The sequence below is a fragment of the Geotrypetes seraphini genome, chromosome 19, assembly GCF_902459505.1.
Source record: "Geotrypetes seraphini chromosome 19, aGeoSer1.1, whole genome shotgun sequence".
In the NCBI taxonomy this organism is placed as follows: Eukaryota; Metazoa; Chordata; class Amphibia; order Gymnophiona; family Dermophiidae; genus Geotrypetes; species Geotrypetes seraphini.
The window spans coordinates 20790490-20813275 of NC_047102.1; the positions used below are offsets into that span (position 1 = coordinate 20790490).

Below are 22786 nucleotides of genomic sequence, written 5' to 3' on the forward strand. Positions count from 1 at the left end.
GTAATTAAAAATCAAAACAGAGAAGGGATCAAAGTTGACAGATGGGAAATCAGTAATTAGATACAGATTAATTTGTTAGGGACTTCTGAAATAAGTGAGTTTTTAGCTTTTTCCAGAAAATTGATAATTGAGAAAGGAGTCTGATCTCAGATGGAAGCTCATTCCAGATTTTTGTAAATAAAAAGATAAATGAACAACAAAAATTGGCTGTAGTTTTGGTATTCTTTACAGTAGGAAAAGCAAGTTTATATTTATGAGCATTTCTGGATTTAAATGGCTAACAGGAATTGAAAGAAATAGAAATGATGGGGGGGGGGGGGGGGGGGAAATCCCATACAGAATTTTAAAGATCACACTGACACATTTAAAATGTATTCTCCAAATAAACTGAAAGCCAGTGAAGTGCCCTTAACAAAGGGGTAACATCATCATACTTACTTTTACCAAAGATCAATTTTGCCGCTGTATTCTGAATGAGCTGCAATCTATTCAGGTTGCATTTACTTAAACAAATGTAAAGTGAATTTGCATAATCTAGTTGACGATAGAAATAACTGCTTGAACCAGAACACCAAAGTGTTTGCTGAAAAAATAAATGACAAACCCGTCTAAGCATCCTGAGACTAAAGAAACATTTTTTCATCACCTCTCAACTAGAGAGTTGCGTGGGACAGAAATCCCACCCATCCCCGCCAGGATCCTCTCCGTCCCCACCCGTCCCCGCCAGGATCCTCTCCGTCCCCATTCATCCCCGCAAGGAATTACCTCCATCCCCGCCCGTTCCCATAAAAAGCAGCAATTACTTCTGACAGGATCATCAGTTCCACAGTTTCTTTTGTGTTTGCGCTGCTGTTTTCCTTGTGGAATCTCTGGTGGAACCATTTTTTTGTTTATTAAGGCTGACGTGTCCATTATATTATATGGATGAACCCTGCTTCCAAAGCCTTCCATCCCCGTGGGAGTCCCGTTGGCTAGAGGGGGGGTCCCTGTGGGAGTCCCGTGGGCCAGAGGGGGGGTCCCCGTGGGAGTCCTGTGGGTTAGGGGGGATTCCCGTGGAACCCCCGCGGGACCCGCAGGATTCTCGTGATCCCCGTTCCCGTGCAGACCTCTACTCTCAACTTCGTCCTATGCCCTCTTATTCCAGAGCTTCCTTTTATGTGAAAGACTCAACTCATGCGCATTTACACCACGTAGGTATTTAAACATCTCTTATCATATCTCCCCTGTCCCGCCTTCCCTCCAAAGTATATAAATTGAGATATTTACGTCTGTTCCCATACACCTTATGATGAAGACCACACACCATTTTAGTAGCCTTTCTCTAGACTGACTCCATCCTTTTTATATCTCTTTGAAGGTTGTGACAGGGAGAGCCCTGTCAGGCTGGAAGAAACCCTGCAGTGCTCTAAAACTACCCCTAAACCTACTCCTAGAAGCAGGCAGGTTAGGGAAACTGCCCTGCAGAATTTATCCCAAGTGAAAGGCAGCCCCAAATTGACCTGATTATACTTGCCTAATTCTAAGGTAGAGAATGCTAAAAACAAAGAACTATAAGTACCAGCTGACACCAGGCCAGGGATAGCAAAACCCACAAAGGGATTAGCTCCTGCAATCAGCTTTGCTGGGGGCAGGGCTAATCAGCAGGGAAGCTATCCAGGCTCATTAGCAAAGAACCAGAAAAACACAAGTGAACCTAAAGACAATCAGCACAGGGTTAGAGAAAATGGTGTGGTCTCTAGGCAATGGGGGCAGCCACAATCCTTTAGCCTGCCTGAACCCTTGGTAAGAGGCAGATTGTTGCAGACCAGGGTACAGAAGCCAGAAAGCAGTATTTCCCACACGAACCAGGGAGAAAATCACAGGACTGAAACTTGTAAGGATGAAGTAGCGAATTACAGGCCATTAAGTCACTTCTGTGGTAAGCAAATTAATGGAAACGCTTTTAAAACAGAGAATGGTCAAGTTTCTAAAATCCTGTGGATTACAGGACTGGAGTGAACATGGATTTACTAGAGATAGGTTTTGTCAGACAAATCTGATCAATTTCTTTGACTGGGTGACGAGAGAATTGGATAGAGGATGTTTACTAGGTTCTGTTCTTGGGCATATTCTTTTTATCATTTTTATAAATGATATTGAGGAAGGGTTGTCCGATAAGATTTACCTCTTTGCGGATCATACCAAAATCTGCAATAGAGTAGGGGGTGTGGCGAAGGCTTCAGCCAAGATGGCAACATGAGGGAATAGCTCTTGCTACCTTCATTGGAAAATAAGCTTTTTATTTTGCTTAGCCACTGCATGGACAAGTATGAGCAACTTGAAATAACATTGCCGAAGTTATAACTTGCCCTCAGTGTTGATGAGAAAAATCTAAAGAGGTTAGGGCTCTTTAGCTTGGAAAAGAGCTGAGGGGAGACACGATTGAAGTCTACAAAATCCTGAATGGAGTAGAGTGGGCATAAGTTAATTGGTTTTTCATTCCGTCAAAAATTGCAAAGGCCAGGGGACACTCAATGAAGTTACAGGGAAATACTTTTAAAACCAATAAGAGGAAGCCTCGCCTGGCACGGGGTTTGGGATGGCTCAATTTGCGTCCCTTCCGGCGCCCTCATCAGTACGCCACACCCCAGGCGACCGGCTAGCAGTTCGGTGCTCAGTCCTGACCTCGTTTTGGAGGTCAGTCGTTCATATCACTTCTAGTTACAATGATCAAGTCCCTTTTCAGAGGCTCTTTGATTTTTTTTATTTTTCCCTTCCCTGCTGTGCTTATCCTTCTTTGTTCTTTCTTTACTATAACATTTGTAGTTCCTCCCCTCCTCCTTTTGTACCAGTCCTGTTATTCACAAGTTTGCCCAAATTGTGTCCATATACAGTACTGTTTCCCCAATTTTAGATTTGTAATACGCTTTGAAAGTATGACTGTGTACACATCAAATTTAAATAAAACTTGAAACTTGAACTCCTACAAACGTCCTCCTGCCCCTCCTAACAAGCAGGCCTGATGCCAGGCTTCAGCGCCTCTCGGGTTCAAGGGTGGCTTTTGGCCTACCTATCAGAGTGACAGAGGGTGACTTCAGACCAGTGGGCTCTCAAAGTGTTCAGAGAGGGTCTCTGGCTGGTTTTACCGACCCGTCGGATTTATTCCTGGCTTCTCCCACAGGACATCTGGAAAAAGCCTGGTGCAGGCAGGCTACGGTTTGCAGACTGCTAGATTTGGCAGCAATAGAGCCAGTCCTAAAAGAAGACTTGGGTTCGGAGAGATACTTGATATACTTCATCGTGCCAAATAAAGGCTCTGAAGATTGGAGACCTATTCTGGATCTGAAGGTGGTGAATGCCTTCCTGCGAGTTCCCCGTTTCTGGATGGAAATGGTGCGTTTGGTCATAGCGGCAGTGGCGCCCGGGGAGTTCTTGGCCTCCTTGGACCTCATGGAAGCATACCTTCATATACCAATTTTTCAGGAACACAGGAGGTTCCTGCGCTTCCATGTGCTAGGTTAGCATTTCCAATTTGCGGCTCTGCCCTTCAGCCTTACCTTGGCGCCCAGAACCTTCACCAAGATCATGGTGGTGGTGGTGGCTGCTCACCTGCCTTTGCAGGGTGTCTTAGTCCATCCTTACCTGGACGACTGGCTGATCAGGTCCCCCTCTCTAGTGGAGGGCCGTAGGGCTGTTCATCAAGTAGGTGCACCTGCTGGAATGTCTGGGCTGGGTGATCAACATGAAGAAGAGCTGTCTCAAACTGACGCAGGACTTGGAGTACCTGGGAGTCAGGTTCCACAAGGCCAGGAACCAGGTGTCCCTTCCAGAGCCCAGGAAACTCAAGTTACCATTCAGGCCCTGTTGGCAGTCCAGGCTCTGTCAGCCTGGTAGTACCTGCAGGTTCTGGGTCTCACGGTGATGACAATATACGTGATTCTATGGGTGGCTTCGTTCCCTTCAGCAGTCCTTGTTGACTCGGTGGAATCTACAGTGGGATACTCTACATGTGCTGCTTTCTTGGACAGTGGCAGCCCGCAGCAGTATGCTCTGGTGGTTGAATCCGGTGCATCTGAACAGAAGGCTTCCTCTGAGAGTCTTGGATTGGGTGACTCTGACGATGGATGCAAGTCTGTCTGGCTGGGGGGTAGTGTGCAGATCTGTTCCCACGCAGGGCCGTTGGTCTGCTTTGGAGAGCAGATGGTCCATCAATTGCCTGGAACTGCGAGAGATTTGGCTGGCTATGTTGCACTTTCAGCAGTGTCTCCATTGGCGAGCTGTTTGAGTGTTTTCCAACAATGCGACAGCGGTAGCCTATGTCAACCACCAGGGAGGCACGAAGAGTCCCTTGCTGAGCCTGGAGGCTCGGATGCTTTTTTCCTGGGTGGCCTTGTCCGCAGCCCACATAGCCAGCGTTGACAACGTTCAGGCAGACTTTCTTAGTCGGCAGATTCTGGACCCAGGGGAATGGTCCCTGTCCAGGATAGCATTCAAAGCTATTGTCCGACAGTGGGGACATCCTTCCTTTGATCTGATGGCATCTGCCAGGAATCGGAAGGCAGACAGATTCTTCAGCCACTGCCAAGAGGCAGCGAGAGCTTGGACACCCTGGTTCAGCCTTTGCTCTAGGGAGAGATCCTCTGTTTTTCCTCCATGGCCTATGATAGGGCGTGTTCTGCGCCAAGTGACCTCTCATGTGGGCTAGGTGATCCTGCTGGCCCCGGACTGGCCCAGAAGACCATGGTACGCAGACCTGGTGTATTTGAGCATTGGGAGGGGTCTGCGTCTTCTTTGTCATCTGAGGCTGCTCACGCAGGGTCCCATAGCGCTACCAGATCTGGACCGCTTTGATCTTATGGCTTGTCTCGAGTGCGGGGCTTTTCGTCTGTGGTCATCGCTACACTCCTGCAGAGTAAGCGGAAATCCACTGTTTTGGCCTGGAGGTGCTTTCAGGCTTGGTGTGTGAGCAGGCTCAGATGGATTCCTTGGTGCCTTCTGTGGTGAAGGTACTGGATTTCTTGGAGACGGGTCTTCAGAAGTTTCAAGTTTTATTCGACTTTGATGAATCACTTATTTAGTTTTACTAAGCGAGATATAAAAATTTATCAAATATAAACATATATTTTTTACACACAATTTAAAATAATGGGGTAGACAGACATACAGACCAACTAATACAAAAGGGGAGAGGGGATAAAAGTACAATTAAGTATTTTTAAAGTTCAGAGGAGAGACATATATGGTAAAAACAATAGGACAGGGAATCTGGAAAAAAAAGAAAGAAAAGAAAAAGGGAAAAGAGGAAAAAAAAGAGTGCAATTAGAAAAGGAATTTTATATAAAAACTGAATGTATTTTAAATGTTAAAAGCATCTCTTCGCTCTGTGTTCAGATTGCGGGTCTTTCCTACTTAGGTCCCATTTCTCTCAGGGGTTTACTTGCGTCTCACCCTGACGTTGCTCGCTTCTTGCAGGGGGTGGAGAGTTGCGGCCTCCTTTGCGGCTGCCTTGCACAACCTGGAATTTGAATCTGGTTCTCCATTGGCTGGCTCCCCCACCCTATAAGCCTCTGGATCAGATCTCACGGAAGGATCTTACCATCAAGACCGTTTTCCTTGTAGCGGTTACTTCAGCTTGTAGGGTTTTGGAGCTACAAGTGCTTTCGTGCAGAAATCCCTTTCTTCGTATCACCAATTCTGCAGTCCTCTAGGATGGTTCCTTCCTTTCTGGCGAAGGTGGTTTTGGTGTTCCATGTCAGTCAGGAAGTTTGGTTGCTTGCCTTTGTTCCTTTGGTCTCCAAGTCCAAGGACCGTATTTTGCGGTCTCTGGATGTGAGGTGTCTCCTCTTGAGATACCTGGAGGCCACAAATGACTTCCGCTTTTCAGACCATCTGTTTGTGCTGGCAGTCCCTGCCCGGAGGGGAAGCCAGCCTCTAAGGCTACCATCTCTTGATGGATCCATGCGGGGATTGCAGCTGCCTATGTTTCAGTGGGGAAAAAGCCTCCTCTTGTGGTGAAGGCTCATTCTACCAGAGGAATGGCTTCCTCTTGGGCCGAATCGAAAGCTGTTTCTCCCAAGGGAGATTTGTAGGACGGCCACTTGGGCCTCACTGCATACTTTCACAAAGTTCTACCGGCTTGATGTGACGGCAAAGCAAGATGCAGCTTTTGGAGCTTCAGTCCTGGTGTGTTGGGACTGCTTTGATACGTCCCTATAGTGAAGCTTCCAGAGGTTATTGTGCAAGAACAAAAGATGAGGTTACTTACCTCTGCTAATCTTCTTTCTTGTAAATAGCCTCTAGAAGCTTCACGCCCGCCCATCTATGCTGTTCGATTTGCAAGTCGCCTACTGTTCGATTTGCAAATCGCCTACTCCTCTACTAGGTCTACCAGAAACCGCAACCTCTTTACATACCCGAAAATCACAGGCTGCAGATATCGAACCTTCTTAGACAGAACATTCAAGTTCCAAGCTGGTAAACAGCAAACATGGCTAGGCTACCTCATTGATGTAGCTAAACTGACCTACAGTGTCTTTCGCAAAGAATTAAAAACTGCCTTATTTAAGAAATTCATGTCCTAGCCAGATTTTTCCCTACACAATCAAAGCTACCTCACATCACCCAAATTCCTTCATTCCTCTCAACAGGAACCCCACAATCTCTGTCTGCTATTATGTCCTCCTCACAATTGTACCCAGCTTCCCGCTGGTGCCCGATGTTCTTCAATGTAATATGAAAATTATGTTAATTCTATTCAATAACCTATGTACATCTTTCTCCTAACCATTTGGCACCTCCTAATTCACTGACCGCTGAATGTTCTCATTTCTATCTATACTCTGTAATTTGCTGATTGTACAGCTTATCTTCATTGTGAACCGCCTAGAAGTTGCAAGATTATGGCGGTATAGAAAAAATAAAGTTATTATTATTATTATGACCAGGAACTGGTAAGCTGGATTTCTGTCTTTCACCAGCCTTGCTGAAAATCCCATACTTCATCCTTCTAAGTAAGGTTTGAGGAGATAGAGGGGGTCCCAGGGTGGTTGCCCTTTCTGACCTCAGGCTGTGTCTCCTTTCTCTAAATTTATGTTGTTTTAATTTGTTTAATGTTCAAGCATGTTGTTATACAATTGTTGTTCACGAGCAGATTTGATATGTAGCGGGGAGTTCCCGTTTCCCCTCTCTCTTTTTGCTTTTGTTTCCTGTTTTGTGCTATAGATCTACCTGGCTTGGGCACTCACTGGATATCCTGGGCTAGGTGGCAGCAGACGACCACAGAGGGAGGGGCTCGATATTGGTTTCAAGTATCCCTACAGTTTTCAGGCTGGAAGAGGTTGATTATCCTGTGGTGAAGCTTCCAGAGGCTATTTACAAGAAAGAAGATTAGCAGAGGTAAGTAACCTAATCTTTTGCTCCACCACATCCATTGCTGTTTTCATTTCTACTACCTCCCGCTGAAAGGCATTCCAGGTATATACCACCCTCTCTGTACTTCTGACATTATCCCAAGAAAAGCTGCATAATTTTATTTAAATGAGCTCTTTGTTTTGCACAAGTTTTCTGGAGCATCAATTGCAACCTTAAACAAAAACATGAAAAGTTACCTGCATGGATGACAGAAGAACCATAACTACCTTTCTGGGCAGACAAGATTATTTTGCCCTTTATTTTATTTTTTTAAATCTTTATTCCTTTTTAATCATTCAACAACTTTATTTTTCTATACCGCCAAAGTCAAAATGTCTTCTAGGCGATTTACATTGGAAGTAGGCTGGACAATCAGCGAAGGAGAGAAGAGTTACATTAGAAATAGGAGTTGTATGAGGAATTACATCAGATTTGCCAAGGGGAGATATAGTGAGAAAAGGTCATCTGTTTAGGCGATGAATTTTGTCAAATAGAACGGTTTTAATTGATTTTCGGAATGCGCCATAGGTCTGCCTGGCTCTATTTAGGTAGCTTCCCAGCCAGGATTGCTGTCTGCTTGCTTGGAACATGAAGGTTCTGTCCAGAAAGGATTTGTATTTGCAGCCTGTGATCTTAGGGTATGTAAAGATGTTTCTGTTTCTGGTTGTTCGTGAGGGGTTGTGTAGTGTGAAGTGTGGTAGTAGGTAGGATAGTGCTAGTCCCCAGACATGTTTGAAACAGATACATGCAAACTTGAACAGTATTCGCATCTTCACTGGCAACCAGTGTAATTTTTTGTAGTAGGGGCTAATATGGTCTTTTTTCCTCAGTCCGAAGATTAAGCGAACTGCAGTGTTTTGCACTATTATGAATTTTTGTACTGATTTTTTTGGGATACCCCGATAGTATATTTATAAGTTTAGTCACATTTTAGATATATTCTAAGGGATGTTAGAGAATGAAACAAAATCAAAATGTTTCTTTTTTAACTTCTGTCTTTCAGAGAATATCTTTTTACCAGTATTATGATCTTTGTGACTTCTATATTCAGAGGTATTTTGCAAGTAATACAATTATATATTATTACTTCAATCATTAACTGTACAAAGAAGCATGACTTTGCCTCCCAGCACTTTCCAAATTAGGATTTAATTAGAAAATAAATGCCCATCTTGCTACTGTAATTACTTTAATTCAGTTGGAACAGAAGATTACTTGGTAATCAGCTATGACTAATGCAATTGCCCTAAAAAAAATGACTCCAAAATGAACAGCTTCCATTGCTCTCACGTCAACAGAGATTATAGAAATTCATTCTAAGTTACTATTGTGTATAAAGTGGATAATTCCAAAGGACAGAAAAGAAGCTATAATTAAATTTTCCATAGCATAGTTTGTATTTTTCTCTGGATATAATTTGAATTTGAAATACTGAAGGATAAAGCATGATACAATTATTGTTTTAGTTGGTGATATTTAGTTATACTTTCTATTTTTAGTATGATATTTTATGTCTTCAAAGCATGAGGAGAACTTCTGACAGAAAAATAATAGACATAGGTCAGCAAATTTAAATAAATGACCAAAATTACAATTACAAGATAAAGAAGACTAAGGGCCATATTCTATATATGACGCTTAAAAATCATTGCATGATTCTATAAAACACCTCTGAAGTTATGCGCAGATTGTTGAATCATGTTTTGCGCCCATTTAAGCCAATGAAAACCAAGCCTAAATACCTGCTTTCTATGACAGGGAATTTAGGCCACTGTTGCGTAGTGCTTGCTCTTACAAGCACTTTAGAACTCAATTGAAAAACTCATCTTTTTTTCAAAATATTTAGCAAACTAATTTTAAATCATCCTTAGGTTATGTTATTTTTAATCTTTTGTTCACCACATTGAACTTATGGTTATGTGGTTTATAAGTACAATGTTATGTTACTGCTATTACTACTAATAATGATTTCTATAGTGCTGCTGTGGCCTAAGTTATGCGCGAGATTGGATACATTCTATAACAATGTGCCTAAGTGTTAGGAACAATCATGAGCCACCCATGCTCCTCTCCTGGATATGCTCCTTTTTGAGATTCACTCACTAGAATTTATGTGCACCACTTTATAGAATACACTTAGAAAATTGTGCGTACAAATTTTAATTAGTGCCAATTACATTACATTACATTAGTGATTCTATTCCCGCCATTACCTTGAGGTTCAAGGTGGATTACAAAAGGAGTTACCTGGCCATTTCCAGAGGAATTAAAGAGTAGAGTGAGTTGCTTCAGAGACTTGGGATGAGTCTTGCAGTGTTAGTTTGTCTTCAAGGATTTCTTGAATAGGATGTTTTTTTATTTCTTTTCTGAACGATTTGTAGTCTGGATTCGTTATCAGTAAATTGGAGAGTTGGTAGTCTAGTTTTACTGCTTGTGTGGCTAGAAGGCTATCGTACAGTTTTTTTTGTTTGACACCACTGACTGTGGGATGCGTGAACGGTTTGTGAGTTCTCCTATGTCTGGTTGAGGTAGTTTGGATTAGGCTGTTGTTTAGGTAGGCTGGGCTATCTCCTTTTATGGTTTTAAATAGTAGGCAGTAGAATTTGAATTGTACTCTTGCTTGTATTGGGAGTCAGTGTGAGTGGAGGTAAGGCCGCCGTGATGTGGTCGTGTTTCCTCAGTTGAATAGATAAGTCTTAGCGCTGTATTTTGAACTGTTTGTAGTTGTTTTATCATGGTTGTGGGGCAGGGGAGATAGAGTATGTTGCAGTAGTCTAGAAGACCTAGGACTAGGGACTGGATCAAGAGCTGGAATTGTGTTACTGTTGAAGAATTTTCAAACTTGCATTAAGTTTCTCATGACCGTGAATGATTTTTGTATTGTTTTGTTGATTTGTGGTTGCATGGTACAGCATCTGTCTATTGTCATTCCTAGAAGTTTTAGAGTGGATTGTATGGGGTATGTGATTGAGTTTATTATTAGATTTGTTATGGTTGGGCTTTTATTATTTTCGAGGCAAATGAATTTTGTCTTGTCTGGGTTCAGTTTCAGTTTGTGATTTTTCATCCATGTTGCTACTGTTTCAGGTGTCCTGTGTAGTGTGTCTGTCATGGAGGACGTTGGTTGATCAAAAGGAAGGAGAATGGTGATGTTGTCTGCATAGCTATAGGAGGTTAAGCCTAATTTGTCCAGGCAGGTGCCGAGGGATCGAGGGATGCAATGTAGAGATTGAAGAGAGTTGGGTATAGTGGAGATCCTTGGGGTACGCCACAGGGGTTGACCATGGTGCTGATTAGCTTGTTAAACAATTATGTTGTGCACATAAATCGGTAATGCACACAGATTTGCTTGTGCAACTTTGATCGTACTTATATCTACATACTTTAATCGGAACTTCTATTTACGTGGATGTAATCTACAGACCTCTGACTCAAATGCAACAAATTGATAACGATCTGATTGTGGATATCCAAAAGTTTGGAAAGAAAGAGGGAGGTGCTGCTGTTGGGTGATTTCAATCTGCCAGATGCTGACTGGAAAGTTCCGTCTGCCAAATCGGAAAGAAGTAGGGAGATTGTGGATGCCTTTCAAGAGGCTCTGCTCAGACAAATGGTGACAGAACCCATGAGGGAAAAAGCAATACTGGATCCGATTCTCACAAATGGAGAGAGTATCTCTAATGTTCGAGCGGATGCCCATCTGGGAAGTAGCGATCATTAAACGGTTTGGTTCGATATAACAGCTAAAGGGGAGGGTAACCAGTGAGCCGACGCTAGAGCCTTGGAGACAGGGTCGTGGGCATGGAGGTTTTTTAGAAGCCTGATTGCCGCATTTTGAACACGCTGGAGATGTATGTTTTTTTGCTGTGAGACCGTTGAATAGTGCATTGCAGTAATCCATGCAGGAGAATACTAAGGTATAGTAGTTGGGTGAAGTAGTTCCTTATTTTTCGGAGTTGTTGCAGGTAGTAAAATGAGGAAGATACCACTGATAGATATGGTTGGAAAGTGATAGGTTGCCATCAAGGAGTATTCCTAGGCTGTGCACTTGGTCTTTTGCAGTTATAGTAGTCGAGTCCCAGCACAGCGAGGGACGGACAGTCACGGAATTCCAAAGAAGTTCCATCTTGGAGGCGTTTAGTTGTAATTTGTTGACTGACATCCAGTTTTTGATTTTTGAGAGGCTGTTTAGGAGTTTTGCAATCTGGGCATCACGGGTTTCTCCTATTGGTAGGTACAGTTGGATGTCATCTGCAAAGCAATGAATCGGTATTTGATATTTCTGGGCTATGTCTAAGACAGGTTTAACATGAGATTGAATAATAGGGGGGATAGCAGAGCCCCCTATGGAACACCGTATTTGATCGATTTCGGTTTCAATAGCATGTTGTTGAGCAATGCTTTGGAATCTATTAGGAAAGAGGTGAACCATTGTAGTGCAATGTCTTGGATTCCAATTTCAGAGAACTGTTCAATGAGGCAAGGATGGTCAATAGCATCAAACACTACGATGAGATCCAGCAGTACCAGAAGGACTTCATTACCCTTATCCATGAGATTCCACAGTGGTCGATGATGTCGAGAAGGACGGTTTCAGTACTGTAGAATTTCTTGAATCTAGATTGGAAGGCGAATAGGGCTCCTTGTTTGTCTATGAAGAAGTGCAGTTGGTTTAGTACTGTTTTTTCTCCAGGATCTTAGAGATGAAGGGTAGGTTAGAGACAGGTCTAAAGTTGCAGGGCATGCTAAGGTTGAACTTTGAGTTTTATCAAGATCAGTCTGATGACCGCTGACTTCCAGTTTGTGAGCACTTTTAGAGTTGTTGATGAGAGAAAGGATGGTGTCCACAAAGGCATCTTTCACTGCCACCAGGAGGTGAGGCAGACAAGGGTCCAGATTGGAGTCGGAAGGACGAAATAGCGCCTAGTATCTTGGCAATGACATCATGGGAGACCATTTTGAAGATAGGTTTCCAGTTGTAGTTTTAATTATTTTGTCGGAGTCGCAGAGGGATGAAGACATGCACCAACTTCTGCCTTAGGGAAGCAGCAGCACTATATTTATTTGGCTGGAGGGCCTCAGCAATCCTGCCAGCAAGGGTATGTTTGGTGCACATACAAGGAGGAGAGGGAGAAGGGAGCAATGCGTTGCCTCCCCCCAGTCACCCCAAAATTTGAGGGCTGGCTATAGCCCTGCTATACAGATTAAAGAGTCATAGAAATTAAGATAATTTATTAATTTGAAATATCATACATAAGCCTTTATTTTAGAAGCATCCCACATTTAAATAGCAGCCTATAAATGTCTGGAGAGACTCAGACATTTAAATGCCATTTCAGAAAAAGGTCATGGGGTTTGAGCGGTACACCAGTGCAGACATGCGTTCCTTATTTCAGGCAGCACAGATATCCTCTTTGAGCAGCCCCCGGCAAGGGAGGTTACCACGTATGGGCATAAGTCCATCATGTTGCAGTCTCCCAGACTCCTCCCCCTCCCAATTTCTGGGTTCACTAGCTCCCACCTCATGTCCTTTGGGACTTCAAAATGGCCACTATGATCTCTACAAGTAAGATCACTGTATTATTGCTAGGTATCAGGCTTTCATATATGAAAACCCAGAGAACATGAAGCATCACTTCTACTCCAATAGAGACCAAGAATCCTGGTAAGCCTAAGGACTAGGTTGGGGGATGGGTAGAAGTAGGGGGACTTGCAGTCCAAGTCCATTTTTTAAGGCCTTGGGCCTGAAGGGGAGGGTTGGAGGGGTCAGGTAATTGAGGGGTGTTTTTACTGGCTGTCAAGGGTTTAGGGAAGCTTGCATTAGGCTGGGAGCTGCCTATTAGAGGACCACCAGCGATGGATTAGAGCCCTTTTGAGAGGGAGCAGTGAATTTAGAAAAGCTGCTCTCACATCACTGTATGGGTGTATGTGTGAGGGGGGAAGAGGACATTTTTCTCCAAATCCAAAATTGCTGCTCCCTCTGGACTTGGAGATGCTTGGACATGCAGCCCTAGTCCTATTTTACAAGGAGCTTCAGCTTTGGCAGAACTTCTTGTAGAACAGTATCCTATGTGTGCTTTCTGCCTTATAAAGTCACTCAATTTGAAACCCTTTAGACTGAAATTCTGAATATAATATTTGTGACAAGCATCTCCCAAATTCTTCCAGGATCATTTGTTCTGCCAAGCAGATGGAACAATCCTCTTTTTCAGCTTCTTCTCCTTGAGCCAACAGACAGGCACATGTTGCTTCCACTACTTCCCATGAAATGCAGGTAAGTGGAAATCTATCCAGAGAAAGATAAGAATGTGTAAAAAATAAATCTACATGTTGACCTCCAAAAAAAGCAAAGTTAGCAGATATTCTCTGAGGATTCTCTGAGGATAGCAGGCATATATTCTCATATATGGGTGACATCCACAGAACACTACCAAACACACTTACTTTAAATCTTTATGCAGTGCCCATACCATTTGCATGCTAGTGCCTTCCCACCCAACTTTGGCTCATTGGACTATCATAAGAACTTAAGCAATGCCTCTGCTGGGTCAGACCTGAGGTCCATCGTGCCCAGCAGTCCGCTCATGCGGCGGCCCAACAGGTCCAGGACCTGTGCAGTAATCCTCTATCTATACCCCTTTATCCCCTTTTCCAGCAGGAAATTGTCCAATCCTTTCTTGAACCCCAGTAACAAAGCTAAGAATCCAACTAGGAGAGGTGGGAAGGTTGTGAGAATATATACCTGCTGTCCTTGGGAAACACCTGCTGCAGGTAAGTATATTTGCTTTCTCTGAGGACAAGCAGGCATAATATTCTTGCATGTGGGATTCCAAAGCAGCCAGGATCATGACTCTGGATGAGGATAATGGATATATTAATATGAACCTGGCAAAACCCAAGTGAGTTGGAGTTGGAGTGGAAAGTGCTCAGGAAGTAAAATGATTGTACAGAACTGCTTGTCCAAATTGACAATCTCTTATGGAGTTTTGTTGCAAACAGTAGCGAGAAGTAAAGGTATGGATTGAGGATCAAGTGGCCACTTTGCAAATGTCCTCAATGGATATAGAGCAGAAAGGATCTACTGAAGCAGCCATAGTTCGGACATTGTGGGCTGTTACACAGGCTTGGGCGCATCAGCCCAGCCTGAGTTATATGCAAAGGAGATACGTATAGTCCACCAGACAAATGGAGATGGTTCTCTTGGAAACAGGAACTCAAAGTCTCTTAGGGTCAAAAGCCCCAAAGAGCCAGGAGGATCCTCTATGAGGTTGTATTCTTGAGCATATTTACAGTCCAAGGTGTGCAGTGCTAACACTGCAGGATGTGAATGTGGGTTTGCAAAGAAAGGCAAAACTATGGATTGGTTGAGGTGAAATACCGAGACGACCTTAGGTAGGAATTTTGGATGAGTGCAAAGTACTACTCTGTTGTGGTAGAATCTTGTGTAAGGAGGTTTTGCTACAAGAGCTTGAAATTCATTCACATGGATGCCTTTCAAGGAGCTCTGCTCAGAGAAATGGTGATGGAGCCCACGAAGGAACAGATTTATAAGATAAATTGAAGTATGGTTCAATAGTTTGTACAGGTGATCGAGGCAGACAGCGTGCCAGACTTTAAGAATAAATGGTATACCCATGTGGGATTCCTACGAGGGTCAAGATAAGGAAATTGGGTCATTAGGGCATAGACAGGGGGTGGGTAAGCAGAGTGGGCAGACTTGATGGGCTGTAGCCCTTTTCTGCCATCATCTTCTATGTTTCTATGTTTCTATCCTGATTTGAGAGGTTTGATTAGATGACTTAAAACTCTCATCTTAAATCATAATATCAGATGGCACGTCAGATAAGAGTTATTAGCCTTATCTCCATTGGTTTTCAACAAGTCACTGAAGCGAGCAGCATGACACTTAGAGAGACTGGAATAAAACCAAGAAAGAATCCGATAGAGCTAATTGGAGATCAAACATAAAAGAATACAAAAAATTAATTAAAGATAAACGTCAAACTTTCTACTCTAATAAAACTGGACCATCTACAGTCAACAGTAAAGAGTTCTTTAGACTAGTAAATACACTATTTGATATCAACCATCTGAAACGTTCATCTTTCATCAACATGCCTACATCAGAGAACTTAGCCTCTTATTTTAGGACCAAAATTCACAATTTAATGCTACCTTTTCAAGGACTTTCTAGCAACCAGACTTATATATATATATATATCTCGAAATGGTTCCAATTCATATTAGCTAGTATTACTTTGTCCGGCAGTAGGATATATATGTGTATATATATATATATATATATATATATATATATATATATATATATATACATACATACATACACATATACATATACACATATACCCTACTGCCGGACAAAGTAATACCAGCTAATATGAATTGGAACCATTTCGATACCCCAAATTGACAATTATTCCTCACACTCTACAATGCGTACTCACGCTTTCATTTTAGGTTAGATAACTGCTCTCCCACTATTTTGAAAATGGCCCCTATCTCATTTAAGGTTAAACTTTTTGAATGGATTTCTCATTTAATGTGTAATGGAAACTTCCCAGAAGAACTAGAAATTACATTACATTAGGGATTTCTATTCCGCCATTACCTTGCAGTTCTAGGTGGATTACAAATGGATTGTCAGGACATTAAAAGTATTTAGGGAGTAGTTTGTACATTTCTTTGAGTTTCTAAGGATTACATCTGAATTGTCATGGTATTAGAAGTACATATGGAGTAGTTGCAGGTGATGCTTGGGACATTTCTGATTGAGTTAGTTCAGTTTATGTGTTTTTTTGAATAGAAGGGTTTTTATTTCATTTTGTAGTCTGTGGGTCGAGGTCAATAGGTTGTAGGGGTTAGCAACAGATAATTACAGACCTATAGCTAATATTCTATTTTTCACTAAACTTATGGAGGGCCTGGTGAATGCTGTTTTGATGGAGTACATGGAAAAATTTTATATCTTACATGAATCTCAATCAGGCTTTCTATTGAATTATAGCACTGAAACTGTCTTAGCTTCTATGGTAGACTATATTTTTCAATTATTCACTGTGGGAAAGAATGCACTGATTTTACAATTCGATCTAAGCAGTGCATTCGATTTGGTTGATCATGACATCAAGAAGAATCCTTAACAGAATTCAACTAAACCTACCATCCACAAAATACCTCCACTACAAGCGAATTTTCTACTCTATGCTAACTTATCTGGGTGTAAAAACCTGGTATGACCTTCCAGTAGCAATCAGGAAGGAGACAAACTACATTGCATTCAGGAAAAACCTAAAGACCCACTTCTTTGACAATTAACTGTTTCAGCTTCTGTATAGCACTCCCTCCTTCTAGGCCCCTCCCCTTGCTTCTCTGTGCCCCCCACCGCTACTCCTTTTCCCTCTTCCTCTTTGATCTGTCGCCTTGAGCTTGTATAGGTTTGTGCGACTCACAAATGGAAGATTAGATTAGACATCTTGCTTGAATGCTTAGACACCATAAGAATTTCTAGTCAGGTTCTGAATTGGTTCAGGAGTTTCTTAAAAAACCGCAGACATCAAGTTTTTAGTGAGGAAATATATTCCAAGAAGTGGATTAACTCCTGTGGCATTCCACAGGGGTTGTCACTGTCTCCTTCTCTCTTTAACCTATCTAAACTGAATTTACAAACATATATTTACCCTGACGACATCACAATCGTTCCTTTTATCACACTCTCATTAGAAACAAAGTTTTATATGACACTATATTCAATCTCATTGAAAAATGGGCTAAAGATTTCAAACTTATATTGAATTCTGAAAAAACAAATATATTCCTTGCAAGTCCATCTAACAAAATCACGGAATCTTCTCTTCTGATAAATGGAATGAACTATACTATCAGTCCCACAATAAAAATTATAGGCATTACATTAGACCAATCTTTAACTTTCAAAACATTAAAACCTTATTTTGATTTTTCATTCTTCAGATTGGTGGTTCAATCTTTGGCCTTGAGCACATTGGACTACTGTAACATTTATTTAGGATCATTCAAGAAAACTATCAGGAGATTGAAAATCATTCAAAATTCTGCAGTACGTTTGATATTTGGGTTGAAAAAATCGGATCATGTTACCCCTATGCTACAGGAAATTACATTGGCTGCCAGTGGAGGCCAGAATTATTTTCAAACCTGCATGTTTGTGCTACAGAACACTGGTAGGACTTGCTCCCATTTATCTTGTCAACCACTTTGTATTCTCTACAAACCTTTGACCCATGCAGAGAATTTCTCTATTCTCTTTTCCTACACTAAAATGATGCATTGTAAAAAGATTCCTAGACAAAACTTTAGCTTACCAGGCTAGTGTCTGGAGCAAAACCCTCAGTGCCCTATTTATGAATTCATTGTCTTATCAAATGTTTAAGGAAACCTGTGAAATCTCTTTTGTATAACAATTTTGGCTAAAGAAACCCAACCATGTAAGTTATATAATTCCATTTGTATTTCATCTGTGTCTGGCAGATTCTCTTTGTTGAACAGTTAAGGTATAGTGGGTTATAAATTTTTTATTATTCTTAAATCAAGCAGTTTGTTTAAAAACATTTATTGGTTTTAAATTAAGAGGTAACATTGTTTAAAATCACACTTTTAATAGGTGTAATGTCACAGCATTGGTATTGTTTCACAAAAATCTGGAAGGTTTTTTAGAATCTATCATAGAAAGCTGGAGCCAATAAGTCTCAGACTAAGTTTACCTTGAGTCGGGTTTTTGAGATTATTTTCCTTTCAGTGTTACGAGACTTTAACCTTAGGGCTGCAAAAGAGAACCCGATTTGTCTTGTGCATAAAATAGAGGATCTCTAATTAGAAAACGAAGGATGTATATTAAAGAACTAAGACCGGTATTAGACAGAACTGCTTGGTCTGTGTCCCATATATGGAATTTGGTGTAGGATGGGCTGGGCATCAATATGAGCTCCACCAATATGGAACATGAGGATGTTACTGGCCATATTTTACGGTAGATATCCTGCAAACGACGGGATGGTTGGATAGGCTGGAGTGAGCTTGGATAGCAACTTCAGCATTTGGAACTTAGGACAATACCAGACTTTACAGTTTACGGCCCAGAAATATCAAAGAAGAGACATGTTAATCTAATCATATATTTTTTTAATAGGTATAACTTATGGCAGATGGAATGGACCGTTCAGGTCTTTATCTGCTGTCATTTACTACGAAGACAGAGTTTGTGGGAATGGGGTGGGGATGGTGACAGAGTTTATGGGGATGGAGCAGGAACATGGACAGAGTCCGCAGGGATGGGGACAAACTTTGTCCCATTGCAGAGTTGGAGAGGTGAAGAAGGTAGTCCAATATGGATGGACATGAACATGTGACCTGTTGCAGAGAATGCAGTGCACACCAGGAAGAAAATCTGGTCTATTTGCAGTGGTAACAGCACTGAATGAAAGGTTTTCTCGATGCTTCAATGACAGCAGATACTTCAGCAAGAAACAGAAAGCATTTATTTGCTCAGTGAAGGAAACCATGCTTTTAGTATAAACAAGCGGGAGTTTGGGAGAAGGAGGAATCCCTCATTCTATGTCAGTAGTGTTAGAAATGGTTGCAACTTGCACGGTTTCTTGGATGAGAGCTCTAGGAGGAGCGGGAATCAAATCTGATATGGCAAAAAAAATGTGCTATAAGGATCATGGTGCCTTGATCTTGCTAAAATTTAAGTAGAATTTTTCTGATTTAGAGGTACTGACAGAAATAAATAGAGGAATCTGTTTTCCTATTGCATGAGGAAGGCATCTGACAAAATGTGATGGGTATAGAGTCTGGAGCAGAAATGCAAAAGTTTATTGTTGAGCAGGGAAGTGAAGAGATCTATGTCAGGAGTAATAATAATAATAATAATAATAATTTTATTCTTATATACCGCCAAAGCCATAGTAGTTCGAGGCGGTTCACAATAAGAGGAGCTGGACAATCAGTTAAAATAGGTACAAAGAAGGTATAAAGTACATGAAGCGGATACAGGAATAAGGGGAGTAGGAGCCTGCTGCAAACAATCAGCGAGAGTGGGGCACTGGACAGACATCAAAGTCCTAGCCAAGCACTCCACACCTCACTTAGACCTACTAGCCTGCCAACTTTCAGATAACACACTGACAGGAAACCTAAACTGCCTTCTATGCTACATCACCCCAGGAAAATGGAACACCACTAAACAAGAACTAGAAGAGTTCATCCTCCAGAACTCTCTTTCCTCTACAAATAATCTGATCCTCGGAGATTTAAACCTCCACCTAGAAGACCACACCTCCAAACAAGTAGTAGAAATTCTATCATACCTCAATACCCTATCGTACCAGATCCTCAACCCAGAACCAACACACGAAAAAGGTCACCAACTCGATATTGCAGCATACTCATCCCCTAATCTCAACACACAACATATCAAAATCACCAACGGCGCCTGGCAGCCCACCCTATGGTCGGACCACTATAAATATAACTTCACCATCAACTGGGAGCATAATAAAAATAAACCCTCTCCTCCCAAAACAAGCATTATGTTCAGACAGAAAATCGATCCCACCACATTCTGGAGAGCAGTGGATCCTGCAATAGATTCCAGTAACCCTAGTGAATTCATAAATACCTGGCGGTCTCTCAGCGAACAGACCTTGAACAAACTAGCACCACTAAAAAGCAAAAAATAAAATATGTAGACAATCAGACAAATGGTTTGACACAGAACTCCTACATCTAAAAAGGAAATGTAGACAACTAGAAAGGGCATGGAAAAAACAGAAACAAGATAACACCAAAACAGAATGGAAAATCCAAATCAAGCAATACAAAATCAAACTGAAGGAAAAAACGAAAAGACTATTACTCCAATCTCATTGGCACCGACAAACCAGACACAAAAAAACTTTTCAACCTAGTAAGAAACCTCACCGATACCAAACCATGCCTAGCCACCCAGGGAAACCTAACACCAACAGCCTCTCAATTAGCAGATCACTTCAAAAATAAAATCATCAAAATCAGAACAACATTCAATAACTCACAACACAACATAGAAGATATTCTAATAAAACCCACAACAGATGAAGCCATCTCAGCAGACAGGTCCTGGACCAACTTCCCTACAACCCAGTGGTCAGAACTGGACAGGCTATATAAAAAATACTGCAAGTCCTCATGCGACCTGAACAACTGCCCATCATACCTACTAGCAACAGCTTCCACCAACTTCAAAGCTAGCTACACGTTGTGGTTGCAAACCACACTCAGGGAAGGCCAGTTCCCACCAGACCTTGGAGAAATCATAATAACCCCTTTACTGAAAGACCCCAAAGGTCTAATAAATAACCCGTCAAATTACAGGCCAATCGCTTCTATCCCTACATACGTCAAAATAATAGAAGGTCTAGTGGCACAACAGCTATCCATGTACCTAGAAGCCCACAACATCCTACATCCATCCCAATCTGGATTCAGAACTAACCACAGTACAGAAACTCTCCTGGTATCTTTACTAGATATAGCCCGAAGACACCTCAGCCAAGGAAACAGATTGCTAATCATCCAACTTGATCTCTCAGCGGCTTTCGATCTAGTGGACCATTCCATACTTCTCCAGATTCTAGACGCAATAGGAATCTCAGGTAAAGTGCACAACTGGTTCCAAGGCTTCCTTAAAATAAGAACATATAGAGTCAAGTCAAAAGAAATACTATCAGAACCATGGTCTAACCCCTGCGGAGTGCCACAAGGCTCTCCCCTCTCTCCCACACTTTTCAACCTATTCATTGCTTCCCTAGGCAGCACCCTAGATGCCCTAAACATAACTTCATTCAGCTATGCGGACGACATAACCATCCTCCTTCCATTCGACATCCACGACCCCATCTCCACAGGACGCCTGAAAACTACAATGGAAACAGTAGAAAAATGGATGACAAATCATAAGTTGAATCTGAACACGGACAAAACTAATTTCCTACTACTAGAGAAGGACAAAAAAACCATCCCTAACAGAACTGGAAGTAAACTCAACCAAGTACCCAATACAGAGTTCCCTCAAAATCCTGGGAATACAACTAGACAGATGCTGCACTATGCAAACACAAATCCATAAAATCATCCAAAAAGCATTCTTCACAATGCGAAATCTGAGAAAAATAAGAAAATTCTTTAATAAAGACCAATTCAGGATCATTGTCCAATCCCTCATGCTAAGTATGGTAGACTACTGCAACAGCCTTTACCTACCTTGCCCAATCAACACAATAAAAAAACTACAGACCGTCCAGAACACAGCCCTCAGACTCATATACTCACTCAGCAAATACGACCACATTACCAAAGCATACATAGAATCTCACTGGCTACCAATAAAAGCAAGAACACAATTCAAACTCTACTGTCTCCTATTCAAAGTAACCCACGGCGCAGCACCCAGCTACCTAAACAACCGTTTTCACTACTATCTCTTATCCAGAAGAAGGAGAACACAGAACATTTTCACCTACCCTCCTCTCAATGGTACTCGACGTAAGAAACTTTATGACAACCTACTAGGAACACAGGCAGCTAATATTGACTCCGACATCTCAAAATTACTGATCGAAATTACAGACATAAAAGAATTCCGAAAAGAAATAAAAACACTACTGTTCAAAAAATATCTCCCATCAATCTAAACCGCCACCTAATGAGTTCCCAACCAATTCCATTGGGAATTAGAATCTCTTTATCCAACCCAAACTAAACACCCCTACTGTCCATATCATCAACATTAATTAACCAACAATCATGCAATCATCAAAACAATAAATACACCTCCACTTATAGGCAAATGATGCTACTCTCCATCCGAAGAAACTTGACTTAGCTCATGTAACATCTTTTGTAATCTAGAATATATTGTAATTCTTATTCTCCACCAGTTGTAAATTGACTCAGTTGCTATGTAACATCTCCTGTGATATTGAATGTACTGTAATTCTTCACTATTACCTGTAATTAACACTTCTCCTGTAATGTAATTCTACTGGAAATGCCCAGATATCATCTTTATTGTAATCCGCCTAGAACCGCAAGGCACAGGCGGAATAGAAATCCCTAATGTAATGTAAATCCAGTAGGCTGAGAGCAGAGCGGAAATGAGAGATCGTGGTAAAAATCAGATGGAGTAAAGCGATAGGGCAAAGGGAGCAATTAGAATACAAATCGGTTGAACAAGTTTGTTTTTACTAGTTTTCTAAAACTTAGATAGGAGGGAGTACCCCATGTAGATAAAATCTGTCGTAAGGTGGTTGTGCTGAGAGGCCATTCTACTCAATTTTTCTGCTCAATTTTTCTGCCAAGA

At 41.6% G+C, this 22786-nt stretch overlaps 1 protein-coding gene across 1 annotated transcript in view; it reads right to left on the reverse strand.

The window, feature by feature from the left end:
* Window positions 1–13482: 13482 nt before the first annotated feature.
* LOC117352350 (tesmin-like) overlaps window positions 13483–22786 on the reverse strand; it is an 80887-nt gene continuing 71583 nt past the window's right edge. The window contains exon 6 of the mRNA XM_033928781.1: window positions 13483–13675. Within this exon, the coding sequence (XP_033784672.1) occupies window positions 13483–13675 (193 nt within the window). The remainder of the gene's footprint in view (window positions 13676–22786) is intronic.